Source organism: Mizuhopecten yessoensis, unplaced genomic scaffold (assembly GCF_002113885.1).
Source record: "Mizuhopecten yessoensis strain PY_sf001 unplaced genomic scaffold, ASM211388v2 scaffold641, whole genome shotgun sequence".
Taxonomy (NCBI): domain Eukaryota; kingdom Metazoa; phylum Mollusca; class Bivalvia; order Pectinida; family Pectinidae; genus Mizuhopecten; species Mizuhopecten yessoensis.
Genome location: NW_018403648.1, coordinates 51070 through 65861, shown reverse-complemented (window position 1 = coordinate 65861; position 14792 = coordinate 51070). Strand labels below are relative to the sequence as shown.

The 14792-nt window shown below is 37.7% G+C and overlaps 1 protein-coding gene across 1 annotated transcript in view; it reads left to right on the top strand.

Moving 5' to 3' along the window:
- LOC110451326 (ALK tyrosine kinase receptor-like) overlaps window positions 1-10395 on the top strand; it is a 77430-nt gene extending 67035 nt beyond the window's left edge. The window contains exons 7-8 of the mRNA XM_021499261.1: window positions 9483-9578; window positions 10388-10395. Coding sequence (XP_021354936.1) covers window positions 9483-9578; window positions 10388-10395 — 104 coding nt within the window. The remainder of the gene's footprint in view (window positions 1-9482; window positions 9579-10387) is intronic.
- The last annotated feature ends 4397 nt before the right edge of the window (window positions 10396-14792 follow it).

The following is a 14792-nucleotide window of genomic DNA, read 5'->3' as shown; positions in this document are numbered from 1 at the left end:
GATAGGCTCTATTGATCTGACATACGTACATATGATAGGCTCTATACATCTGACATGCGTACATGTGATAGGCTCTATTGATCTGACATACATACATATGATAGGCTCTATTGATCTGACATACGTACATGTACATGTGATAGGCTCTATTGATCTGACACAAATCACATATACCTACATATGATGTATTGGCTCTATAAATCAAACACATACCTACATATGATATATTGGCTCTATAAACACTTATATAAAATATAATGTCTGATGTCTCGTTTTAATGTAAACATAGCGACATCGCTACTAAGAATAGTTTGATTCACTTGTACTTGAATAAACACGTGCTAAATAGACATGAAAAGTAACTTACTTCCCCATTCTAACACACCTTAAAATATACTACGCTATTTATGTAAAGAAACATTGCAAGTACTCTGTGATCTGCGCTGGTGATCGACGTGTCATTCTGCAGCGGACTGACCAATCAGAAAGAAGTTTTCAAAAGTCTGACAATTGGACCCGCCCACACGGGCGAGCGCTTAGTTTATTCGTGAACGTTCTGTTACCAAAATTGATAGACACATTTGGAATAACGTGGACCAAATTCTTAATTTCCATGTCGGTGTGGATGACAATCTGTGCGTATCGACAAAATCGGTGATTTTATGTTTAAATCTGTGAAGAGGCAAGCTTCCCACCATATTTATTGTTTTGGTTAGAAACAGGGCGTGGCTTAAGTGCGATGGGTTGCGCTTAACACGATTGATCATGTTTCTGTCGCAGATAAGAACATAGTCTGTAACCAATCAAAACACGTTTTGAAAACGAATTGTGTTAGAATGTTTGATTCACTTGTATTTTAACCATACTGTACAAAAACATGTACCTTGGTGGTTTGGTTCACTGGTATTTTAATCATGCTGTACAATAAAACATGTAATTGGGGTACATTGATTCGCTGATCATGTTGTACAATAAAACAAACGTTTCGTAAAACCGCGAAAACTAAAAGGTCGGCCGCGAGAACTCAACGCTCCATCAAAACGGACACTGTCCTTTGAAACGTCAACACTGTTCCTTGAAAAGTAAACACTGTTCCTTGAAAAGTAAACATGCAGTTATAAAACATGCAGTTATAAAAGAAACACTGTTCCGTGAAAAGTAAACATGCAGTTATAAAACATGCAGTTATAGAAGAAACACTGTTCCTTGAAAAGTAAACACTGTTCCTTGAAAAGGAAACACTGTTCCTTGAAAAGTAAACATGAAGTTATAAATCAAACGCTGTTCCGTGAAAAGTAAACACGCAGTTATAAAACATGCAGTTATAAAACATGCAGTTATAAAACATGCAGTTATAAAACATGCAATTATAGAAGAAACACTGTTCCGTGAAAAGAAAAATGCAGGTATAAAACATGCAGTTATAGAAGAAACACTGTTCCGTGAAAAGAAAACATGCAGTTATAAAACATGCAGTTATAGAAGAAACACTGTTCCTTTAAAAGTAAACACTGTTCCTTGAAAAGTAAACATGCAGTTATAAAAGAAACACTGTTCCGTGAAAAGTAAACATGCAGTCATAAAACAAACGCTTATTTTCAAAACCAAACACAAGACTTCGAAGAATAAACGGTGGTTTAAAGAATAAACAATGTACTGTGAAATATCAACGGTAATTGAAAAATTAAACATAAAAATAAAAAAATAAACGGTTTTTGAAAAATAAACAAAAATGAAAAAAATGAACGTTAAGAAATCACACATGGATGTTCCATATCAGCGTGTTTTCTCTCTCTCGTTTCTGTGTGTGTAATATAGAGCTTTCTCTTAATCTGGACAGGTGTATCCGCACTTTTACCGGTGTGAGATTTCCTTGTCTCACCCTAGGGTTAAGACGGGGGATTCCCCTATTCATAACAATGGCATGACGTCACTTCAACAATACAATTACGTTACGTCAACAATCCGCCAACGTCACGTCAACCCTGAATTTACCATGCAACGTTATCGTTACATTGTGTATATGATACACAATGGGAGAACAGGGTAACAGAAAAAGAATCATTCACCCCCTTGTGGGTGAGATAGGGGAATCTCCACCCTCGGGAAAAGATTCTTAAGTTGCCAAACACGAGGCAAAGCCTCGTGTTTGGCAACTTAAGAATCTTCCCCTCGGGTTGAGATTCTCCTATCTCACCCCCAAGGGGGTGAAATATTCTATTAGTCCAGGGTAAGATTGGGGTGTAGGAAATTTCTATTACACTCCATTTCATGTCACGTGACGTCCAAATGGCTCAACAATGACGTGACCTCAAGAATTTTGAACTCTCCGATGCCGCAATGTTGTAAAGGCGACGTGATGAAATTAAAACCTTTTACTATATATTTGACATACACGTTAGAAAAATGTGATTAATGTTTCTGTGTAAGCATTGTTTGCAAATATGGGATTTATGCTTAATCTGGCTGGCTGATTCTTTTTCGTCTTAAAAGCTCCGTGGAAAAATTGTGGAATGAGAGAAAAATACTCTTTCATGCCCAAGGGTGTAGGAAAGGGACATGCCACCCTTGGTATTTTCAAATTTGGCAAAACTCTCGGGTGGAATGTCACTATCCTACACCCCTGAGCATGAAAGAGTCTTATAATATTGTATAAGCAGAGGTTGAAGAACATTATTATTCTAAAATAGGCAAATGCACACAAAAGAGTTGAAATATAGGCCTACAATATTACGTAGACAGTTGGAAAGATAGTTTGTAACAAGATCAGAAATAAAATATTTGACCTTTACTTGGAATAATGCTTCAAAATCCTGGATGTGTAATTTCCATTGAGAACCCTTACAGTTATACTGATAACATTATAGTGAACCTTTGATGGTCTTAACATACACGATATCTCTATTAAGGGCGTTGTACATCATTTGGGAAGGCAATAACACATGATCAGCGGGAAAACATACTGCCAGATCAATTACTCCCAGTAGTGCCCCAGGTTGGATTCAAATATAAAGGTTGTTGTGAGACTAATATAAATCAATTATATATATTGTGACCAGATTTACAGTAAATGTATAGTTTTGTTGTGATGATTCAATCAGATAGAGAACAATTCTATGTAATTTATATTGCAGTGTAAGACTCTAAACAACAGGATTATGTGGGATATAATCCGCGTCACTCGGTGACAATCATATGGCATATGTTATGTACCTGCAAAACAACAGCTTTGTAAAGTCAGAATATAGCTTTAATTCTGTTTCTTTCTCTCACGCTTTTCAGCTTCTTTGCGTGAAAAACTTTGGCCCGCTCTGCATTCTTGAGTATTTATCTTATACTTTGAGAAATGATAATTCCTCAATTGTGACAGATACTAAGAAATTCTTTTATTTTGATTGTATGCAAAGTCAAAGATCTAAAAAGTTTCAAATTTCTAGTTAAATGTTGTTTGGGCCATACCTTTTAAACTGTTAAACATTCCCGACGTAACTTAACGTATACCGGCACATCACACAAGGAAGATGTATGTTACACTACTCTCTGTTAACAATGATTTTGACTCAAGGTCAAAGGTCAAAGAAGTGCCAAGTTTAAAGTTAATTGATGGCTAGAATGTAAATTTTAAACATTGAAGATATTTAAATAAAACTTAACAATACAAAATGTACCTGCATCAAGCAAAGAAAGTGTAAAGGACACTTTATTCCAGTCAAGGGAACCTTGAGGGTCAAGATACCAAAGAGTGCAAATGGTTTTGACCATTATAGCTGCATTAATGGCAAAGCCAAAGGAAGAACCATGATCAATATTTACAGAACACATTGGAATCATGAATCAGCCAAGCGCTATTATGAAAATATTCCAAAATGGCATTCAAAAGTACGCTTTTATCAGTGCATGAAATCCTAATCTGAATCTGTAATACATTATCACACTTTGTCTTTGTCTGTAGGGTTGATTGACTATCACATTCTGTCTTTATCTGTAGGATAGACTCACATATTGTCTTTGTCTATAGGACTGACCAACATTTTGTCTTTGTCTGTAGGACAGACACACATTTACTCTTTGTCTTCGATACTGACCCANCAACATTTTGTCTTTGACTGTAGGACAGACACACATTTACTCTTTGTCTTCGATACTGACCCACACTTTGTCTTTGTCTGTAGGACAGACTCACATTTCCTCTTTGTCTGCCACACTGAACCACACTTTGTCTGTAGGATAGACTCACACTTTGTCTCTGTATGTAGGACAGACTCACACATTGTCTTTGTCTGTAGAACTGACCCACATTTTGTCTTTGTCTGAAGAACAGACTCACATTTTGTCTTTGTCTGTAGGACATACTCACATTTCCTCTTTGTCTGTAGGACAGACTCACACTTTGTCTCTGTATGTAGGACAGTCTCACACTTTGTCTTTGTCTGTAGGACTGACCAACACTTTGACCCTAGGACATACTCACACATTGTCTTTGTCTGTGGGACTGACCAACATTTTGTCTTTGTCTGTAGGACAGACTCACACTTTGCCTTTGTCTTTAGGACACACTCACACATTGTCTCTGTCTGTAGTACTGACCCACACTTTGTCTGTAGGACATACTCACACTTTGTCTTTGTCTATAGGACAGACTTACACTTTGTCTTTGTCTGTAGGACAGACTCACTCCTTGTCTTTGTCTATAGGACAGACTTACATATTGTCTTTGTCTGTAGGACTGACCAACACTTTGTCTGTAGGACATGCTCACATTTTGTCTTTGTATGAAGGACTGACCAACACTTTGACCCTAGGACATACTCACACATTGTCTTTGTCTGTGGGACTGACCAACATTTTGTCTTTGTCTGTAGGACTGACTCATACTTTGCCTTTGTCTTTAGGACACACTCACACATTGTCTTTGTCTGTAAGACAGACTTACATATTGTCTTTGTCTGTAGGACTGACAACACTTTGTCTGTAGGACATGCTCACATTTTGCCTTTGTATGTAGTACTGACCCACACTCTGTCTGTAGGACATACTCACACTTTGTCTTTGTCTATAGGACAGACTCACACTTTGTCTTTGTCTGTAGGACAGACTTACATATTGTCTTTGTCTGTAGGACTGACCAACACTTTGTCTGTAGGACATACTCACATTTTGTCTTTGTTTGTAGGACTGACCAACACTTTGTCCCTAGAACATACTCACATTTTGTCTTTGTCTGTAGGATAGACTCACACTTTGTCTTTGTCTGTAGGATAGATTCATACATTGCCTTTGTCTATAGGACAGACTTACACTTTGTCTTTGTCTGTAGGACATGCTCACATTTTGTCTTTGTATGTAGTACTGACCCACACTATGTCTGTAGGACATTCTCACACTTTGTTTTTGTCTATAGGTCAGACTTACACTTTGTCTTTGTCTGTAGGACATGCTCACATTTTGTCTTTGTATGAAGGACTGACCAACACTTTGACCCTAGGACATACTCACACATTGTCTTTGTCTGTAGGATTGACCAGCATTTTGTCTTTGTCTGTAGGACAGACTCACACTTTGCTTTTGTCTTTAGGACACACTCACACATTGTGTCTGTCTGTAGTACTGACCCACACTTTGTCTGTAGGACATACTCACACTTTGTCTTTTTCTATAGGACAGACTCACACTTTGTCTTTGTCTGTAGGACAGACTTACATATTGACTTTGTCTGTAGGACTGACCAACACTTTGTCTGTAGGACATGCTCACATTTTGTCTTTGTAGACATACTCACATTTCCTCTTTGTCTGTAGGACAGACTCACACTTTGTCTCTGTATGTAGGACAGACTCACACTTTGTCTTTGTCTGTAGGACAGACTTACATATTGTCTTTGTCTGTAGGACTGACCAACACTTTGTCAGTAGGACATACTCACATTTTGTCCTTGTATGTAGGACTGACCAACACTTTGTCCCTAGGACATACTCACACATTGTCTTTGTCTGTAGGATTGACCAGCATTTTGTCTTTGTCTGTAGGACAGACTCACACTTTGCTTTTGTCTTTAGGACACACAGACTCACACTTTGTCTTTGTCTGTAGGACAGACTCACTCCTTGTCTTTGTCTATAGGACAGACTTACATATTGTCTTTGTCTGTAGGACTGACCAACACTTTGTCAGTAGGACATACTCACATTTTGTCCTTGTATGTAGGACTGACCAACACTTTGTCCCTAGGACATACTCACATTTTGTCTTTGTCTGTAGGATAGACTCACACTTTGTCTTTGTCTGTAGGATAGATTCATACATTGCCTTTGTCTATAGGTCAGACTTACACTTTGTCTTTGTCTGTAGGACAGACTCATACCTTGTCTTTGTCTGTAGGACAGACTTACATATTGACTTTGTCTGTAGGACTGACCAACACTTTGTCTGTAGGACATGCTCACATTTTGTCTTTGTATGTAGTACTGACCCACACTCTGTCTGTAGGACATTCTCACACTTTGTTTTTGTCTATAGGACAGACTTACACTTTGTCTTTGTCTGTAGGACAGACTTACATATTGTCTTTGTCTGTAGGACTGACCAACACTTTGTCTGTAGGACATACTCACATTTTGTCCTTGTATGTAGGACTGACCAACACTTTGTCCCTAGGACATACTCACACATTGTCTTTGTCTGTAGGATTGACCAGCATTTTGTCTTTGTCTGTAGGACAGACTCACACTTTGCCTTTGTCTTTAGGACACACTCACACATTTCTCTGTCTGTAGTACTGACCCACACTTTGTCTGTAGGACATACTCACACTTTGTCTTTGTATGTAGGACTGACCAACACTTTGTCCCTAGGAAATACTCACATTTTGTCTTTGTCTGTAGGATAGACTCACACTTTGTCTTTGTCTGTAGGACAGACTTACATATTGTCTTTGTCTGTAGGACTGACCAACACTTTGTCTTTAGGACATACTCACACTTTGTCTTTGTATGTAGGACTGACCAACACTTTGTCCCTAGGACATACTCACATTTTGTCTTTGTCTGTAGGATAGACTCACACTTTGTCTTTGTCTGTAGGATAGATTCACACATTGTTTTTGTCTCTAGTACAGACTCACATATTTTCTTTGTCTGTAGGATATACTCACACTTTGTCTTTGTCTATAGGACAGACTTACACTTTGTCTTTGTCTGTAGGACAGACTCACACCTTGTCTTTGTCTCTAGGACAGACTTACATATTGTCTTTGTCTGTAGGGCTGACCAACACTTTGTCTGTAGGACATGCTCACATTTTGTCTTTGTATGTAGCACTGACCCACACTCTGTCTGCAGGACATACTCACACTTTGTCTTTGTATGTAGGACAGACTCACATATTGGCTTTGTCTGTAGGACTGACTCATACTTTGCCTTTGTCTTTAGGTGTCTTTGTTTGTAGGACTGACCAACACTTTGTCTGTAGGACATACTCACACTTTGTCTTTGTCTATAGGACAGACTTACACTTTGTCTTTGTCTGTAGGGCTGACCAACACTTTGTCTGTAGGACATACTCACATTTTGTCTTTGTATGTAGGACTGACCAACTCTTTGTTACTAGGACATACTCACATTTTGTCTTTGTCTGTAGGATAGACTCACACTTTGTCTTTGTCTGTAGGATAGATTCACACATTGTTTTTGTCTCTAGGACAGACTCACATATTGTCTTTGTCTGTAGGACAGACTCACATATTGTCTTTGTCTGTAGGACTGACACACATTTTGTCCTTGTCTGTAGGATAAACCCACACGTTGTCTGTAGGACATACTCACCCTTTGTCTTTGTCTGTAGTACTGACCCACACTTTGTCTTTGTCTGTAGGACAGACTCACATATTGTCTTTGTCTGTATGACTGACACACATTTTGTCCTTGTCTGTAGGATAGACCCACACGTTGTCTGTAGGACATACTCACCCTTTTTCTTTGTCTGTAGTACTGACCCACACTTTGTCTTTGTCTGCAGAATAGACCCATATTTTGTCTTTATCTGTAGGACAGGCTCACACTTTGTCTTTGTCTGTAGGGCACACTCACACATTGACTTTGTCTGTAGGACTGACCCACATTTTGTCTTTGTGTGTAGGACTGACTCACACTTTGTCTTTGTCTGTAGGACAGATTTACTTTTTTTTTCTTGTCTAAAGTTGATTGACTCGCACATTTTCTGTTTCTCTGTAATACTGACCCACACTTTATCTGTAGGGCAGACCCACATTTTGTCTTTATTTGTAGGACTGACACACATTTTGTCTTTATCTGTAATACTGACCCACACTTTGTATTTGTCTGTAGTACCTTCCCACATTATCTTTGTCTGTAAGACAGACTCACATTTTGTCTTTATCTGTAGTACATACTCACTCTTTGTCTTTATCTGTAGGACAGAGTTACACTTTGTCTTTGTCTGTAGTACTGACCCACACTTTGTCTTTGTCTGTAGTACCTACCCACATTGTCTTTGTCTGTAAGACAGACTCACATGTTGTCTTTATCTGTAGTACATACTCACTCTTTGTCTTTATCTGTAGTACATACTCACTCTTTGTCTTTATCTGTAGTACATACTCACACTTTGTATTTATCTGTCGGACAAACTCACATTTTGTCTTTGTCTGTAGGATTGACCCACATTTTGTCTGTAGGACAAAACACACCTTATCTTTATCTGTCTACTAGACTCACAGTAAATCTCAAAATTTCTGTTAAAAATCACACTCAACAATTTACCTCCCCCTAGTCTCCCATTAATGCTCAGCCACCTTCACTTTCTCCTACTGTAAATGCATATATTTTCGTTGGGGTTAAATTTCGTTGTTTTTGTATAGGGACAAATTTGTTGGGATTATATTTCATGGAATCAATATTTTAAAACCCTGTATCTTTTTATCAGCATTTCGATGTGTTGCCACTTCAAATGATCTACAAGTGTATGATGCAATATGCAAATGAGGTGTAATAATAACTTTGGTACAAATATAACACCTGATTGACACGCTCTTGCATGTTTATAAGTTTTTACCTCTGCGCCTGTGACGATAAGTACACCGTAATGTATGATTTGTGTCTAAATGTAAAAAAAACACCATGGATTTGTAAAAAAAAATATTTAGTTTTTCTAATATTTTTGTTCGTTGATATTTCGTGTGTTTAAAGTTTTGTTGGGATGATATTTCGTGGTTTTTATAAAACTTTGAAATAACCGAAATTAAATCCCCAATGAAATATTATGCTTTTACAGTACATCTCCTCTCCCTAAACAAGCCATTCCCTCTATGTCTGACGGATTGGTTTGAACAGCTTTCAACTGATATTTAAAAAGCATTTTTGGTAGGCTTACTAAAGGGCAAGTAAAAAACTTTGCTTTTAAACAATTTAAGATTAAAACAATTGAGATAATTCTCAGAAATTTGATTAATATTTTGTGATTTGCAGAAAAGGCTGTTGGCGGAAACATTACTACAGATAAAGGCACATGTGATACACTACCAACCACGCTTCCTCTGTCAGATACTACACAAGAAAACCAAGGTAAGCCTTTTAAGGGCATTATATTCATAATGCTAGCAGCTACTCTGTCTAACAATGCTATCAGCATATTTGTATATCTAATTACTTTAGCAGCCACTTTGTGTATCTAATAACGCTAGCAAGCACTTTGTCTGTCTTGTAATTCTAGCAATCACTTTGTCTATCTAATTAGGGGGTGAGGAGCAAAAAATATTTCTAACTTGAAAATGATTAAGATCCCCACCTTATAACCATTTATACAATTACTGAGTATAAAGAGACCAATACATAAATCCTACCATGATGACCACAGGGTCTGGCCCCACCCATTGGGACTTAGTCCCTGGGTCATAACTTTAAATGTTTGAGATCCCCACCCCATAGAAATATACCGGTATACAATGGCTAGGCACAAAGCGACATATACAATAATGATATAAGAATTGACCCTGGGATCTTGTCACACCCCAAAGGACTTGTTCATTGGTCATGCCTTTGAAAATGATGAGACCCCCACCATTTAGCCATATATTATACAATTGCTGGGCATAAAATGGCAAATACAGTCATGGTATTATAATTAACCCTGAGGTCTGGCCACTCCCTTAGGGAGATAATTCATAATACTTTGGTTATGATATGGAAACCTGGTTATGATATGGAAACCTGTGAGATCCCTATCCTGTTATAAAATATACAATTGCTGATCATGAAAATTTGGATACACATGAGCTGGCAGGATTTGCTCAAGGAACTGGCTCTGTCCCTAAGTTCTTATTTGCCATACAACTTTCATTGATAATCTCTTGTCATGATTGCTTAACATCCAGGTGAGTGATACAGGCCCTCTGGGCCTCTAGTTATGTATACCACATCATAAGCTCACCTGGGCCGAAGGGCCAAGTGAGCTTATATTATGCCATAGGCGTAGCTTTCGTCATCAGTCCGGTGTCAACTTCTTCTAAATAACCAAAAGCCCAAAGGTGATGATATATGTCCAGAAGCATACTGGGATGAAGGGCTACACAGTCCATTCAAATGAATGACCTTTACTCATATTCAAGGTCATAGGGTTCAATTGTCTAATAAAACCGTTAAACAACTTCTTTTGAATAACCAAAATGTCAAGAGTAATGATATTTAGCCAGTTGCATACTATGATGAAGGGCTTCCAAGTTTGTTCATATGAATGACCTTCACTCATGTGCAAGGTCACAGGGGTCAAATATGTTAAAATATTTTAAACGACTTCTTCTGAATAACCAAAAGGTCCAGGATAATGATAAATAGCCAGAAGCATACTGGCATGAAGGGCTACGAAAGTTTGTTCAAATTAATGATCTTCATCCATATTCAAGGTCACAGGGATCAAATATGTTGAAATCTTTTAAACGACTACTTCTGAATAACCAAAATGCCTAGAGGGATGATATTTGGCGAGTAGCATGCTTGGAAAAAGGGCTACAATGTTAAACAAATGAATGACCTTCACCCATATTCAAGGTCATAGGGGTCAATTGTCTTACAAAACCATTGAACAACTTCTGAATAACCAAAATGATTATAGTGAGGATATTAAGCAAGCAGCATGCTATGTTTAAGGGCTACAAAGATTATTCAAATGAATGACCATTACCTCATTCTCAAGGTCACAGGAGTCAAATATATTAAAATATTTTAAACTACTTTTTTTGAATAACCAAAATGGCCAGGGTGATGATATTTTACTAGAAGCATGCTGTGTTAAAGGGCTACTAAGTTTGTTCAAATAAATGACCTTCACCCATATTCAAGGTCACAGGGATCAAATTTGTTGGAACCTTGAAATGATTTCTGATGATAACCAAAAGTCAAGGATGATGATATATGGCCTGCAGTAACATGCTGGGATGACGGGCTATCATGTTTGTTCAAATGAAAGACCTTTACCCATGTTCAAGGTCACAGAGGTCAATTGTCTTAAACCAAACTTTAAATGAGGCTCCTTAATAACAAAAAGGTACAGGATAATGATATTTAGATAGTACAATTGTAGCATGCTAGGATGAAGTGCTACCAAGTTTGTTCAAACCAATGACCATCACCCACATTCAAGGTAACAGATGTCAAATATGCTGGAATCTTTTCAACGACTTCTTCTGAATAACCAAAAGCCCAAAGGTGATGATATATGTCCAGAAGCATACTGGGATGAAGGGCTACACAGTCCATTCAAATGAATGACCTTTACTCATATTCAAGGTCATAGGGTTCAATTGTCTAATAAAACCGTTAAACAACTTCTTTTGAATAACCAAAATGTCAAGAGTAATGATATTTAGCCTGTTGCATACTACGATGAAGGGCTTCCAAGTTTGTTCATTTGAATGACCTTCACTCATATGCAAGGTCACAGGGGTCAAACATGTTAAAATATTTTAAACGACTTCTTCTGAATAACCAAAAGGTCCAGGATAATGATAAATAGCCAGAAGCATACTGGCATGAAGGGCTACGAAAGTTTGTTCAAATTAATGATCTTCATCCATATTCAAGGTCACAGGGATCAAATATGTTGAAATCTTTTAAACGACTACTTCTGAATAACCAAAATGCCTAGAGTGATGATATTTGGCGAGTAGCATGCTTGGAAAAAGGGCTACAATGTTAAACAAATGAATGACCTTCACCCATATTCAAGGTCATAGGGGTCAATTGTCTTACAAAACCATTGAACAACTTCTGAATAACCAAAATGATTATAGTGAGGATATTAAGCAAGCAGCATGCTATGTTTAAGGGATACAAAGATTATTCAAATGAATGACCATTACCTCATTCTCAAGGTCACAGGAGTCAAATATATTGAAATATTTTAAACTACTTTTTTTGAATAACCAAAATGGCCAGGGTGATGATATTTTACTAGAAGCATGCTGTGTTAAAGGGCTACTAAGTTTGTTCAAATAAATGACCTTCACCCATATTCAAGGTCACAGGGATCAAATTTGTTGGAACCTTGAAATGATTTCTGATGAATAACCAAAAGTCAAGGATGATGATATATGGCCTGCAGTAACATGCTGGGATGACGGGCTATCATGTTTGTTCAAATGAATGACCTTTACCCATGTTCAAGGTCACAGAGGTCAATTGTCTTAAACCTTTAAATGAGGCTCCTTAATAACGAAAAGGTACAGGATAATGATATTTAGATAGTACAATTGTAGCATGCTAGGATGAAGTGCTACCAAGTTTGTTCAAACCAATGACCATCACCCACATTCAAGGTAACAGATGTCAAATATGCTGCAATCTTTTCAACGACTTCTTCTGAATAACCAAAAGGTCCAGAGTGATGATATTTGACCAGAATTTGGCTGGTCAATTGTGTATAAATCTTTAAGTCATCTTCTGATATTTGGCAACTTGCATTCTGGGTTCAAGGGATATTAAGATTGTTCACCTTAAGTGTCCTCGTTTCACTTTCAATGTCAAAGGGGTCAAATGTGTTTCAATCTTTTAACAGATTGAATAAGTTTTTAATGACTTTGAGTCAAGACAATGATAGTTTGCCTGTAGCTTTCTTTTAGTCCAACTTTGAAGGTAACAAGTGTGATATCAATAATACCAAAAGAGCGATGCAAGCCCATATACAGATCCCAATCACTGCACACACTGCCAATACACATAAAGAACCTAGAAAAACAAAAGGTTTATTTTCAAATGTCATTAAAGTCTTGTTCCTGTAAAGCCACCTGCTATCCCTATCTCCACATCCCTTTTAAGCCTTCCTCAAGTCAAGATTTACATTTTTCTTGTTCCTGTGGGCTGGTATATACAGTTGTGGGACCGCACAACGCACCAAAACTAGCGTGCTCACACCGTGCATACATCGTTCACACACCGTCCGCACATCGTCCACACATGGTGCGCACAACTGTGCGATTTAGCAATCGTTCGCCCCGTTGTGCGCTTCTCTCCGACACAACTGTGCGATTTGGTATCATTTGTCGATCAAAATTACGGAAGGCTCGTATGCGATAATGTTCACTGTGTATATATGTGTAATTTCTCATCACAATAATCAAGATTATACAATTTCACAATGCGTGTTACACAGTATTACAGCGACCGTTAAGCTGTCAAGAATGGGTTTGGCTCCAAGGTAACAGAACAGGTATATAACAACTTTGAGTGTCCGGAGTTTTACATGACCAGTGCCTGACACACAGAGACCCAAGCGGGGAGAAAACTACGGCCCAGGTACATGTACAAAGTTGTTATGTTATTTTACATGTGTCGATTCAGTTTGTTTAAAAACACAGAAAACACAATTTCTAAATATAAGAATGTATAGACAGAAAGATAAGTTTATAGATTTTGCTAGAATATAGAAACATACGTAAACATCAAGTTTATATGTTTAAACACGAAACCGTATAAATTGTTAAGGCATTCCTCAATTTACACCAACCACGATTGTTATCCCACAACTACCGTCCATCGTGCGCACAGATGTGCGCAAGCAATGATCGTCCAGCTTTTTATCGTTCGCCCATCGTGCACACACCGTGCATCGTGTAACGTTGTGCGATCCCACAACTGTATATTAAAACAACATTTCAACATTGAAAAATATAACTTAATTGTTTTACCTGTGGATTTTCATTTTTAAACTGCAAGTTGTTCCCACATGTACTGCACTTCTGGTTTAAAGTAAAATTGGAAATGTCATACATGATCATGTCATCCCTTAAACAAAGGCAGCACATTCTTATGATTACTTGCTTGTGTCTTAACCGATTCTATGACGAATATTTCCTGTAAATGTTAAAAATCACTTGATGCATTTAACTGTAATCAGGCCCTGTACTTTCTAACCTCTTTCTCTGAGAAAATAGCTGAACCAATATATCAGCCAGTTTCATTGTGTTCACGGTCTAATGCTTCGTCCATGGACGCCAACCATGATAAATGGACTCTAGACTGTGCCTCAGCAATATCCTACAAACCGGAAACACATGTCAGATAAATATCTCATCTTTTCTTATAATCATTGATGACAGGAGTCAATTTAGGGTAGGAGAAATGTATTGATTCATCAATACCCACAGAATGTTGATTTAACTAGTTTTACTACAGTGGTTTTTAAGGTGAATTCTTTTTAGGTACCATCCCTCGATAATCTCTACTGTGTTTTCCCAAAATCAGTGCAACACTATTTCCCTTTAATCACAATAAAGACGCATGTCC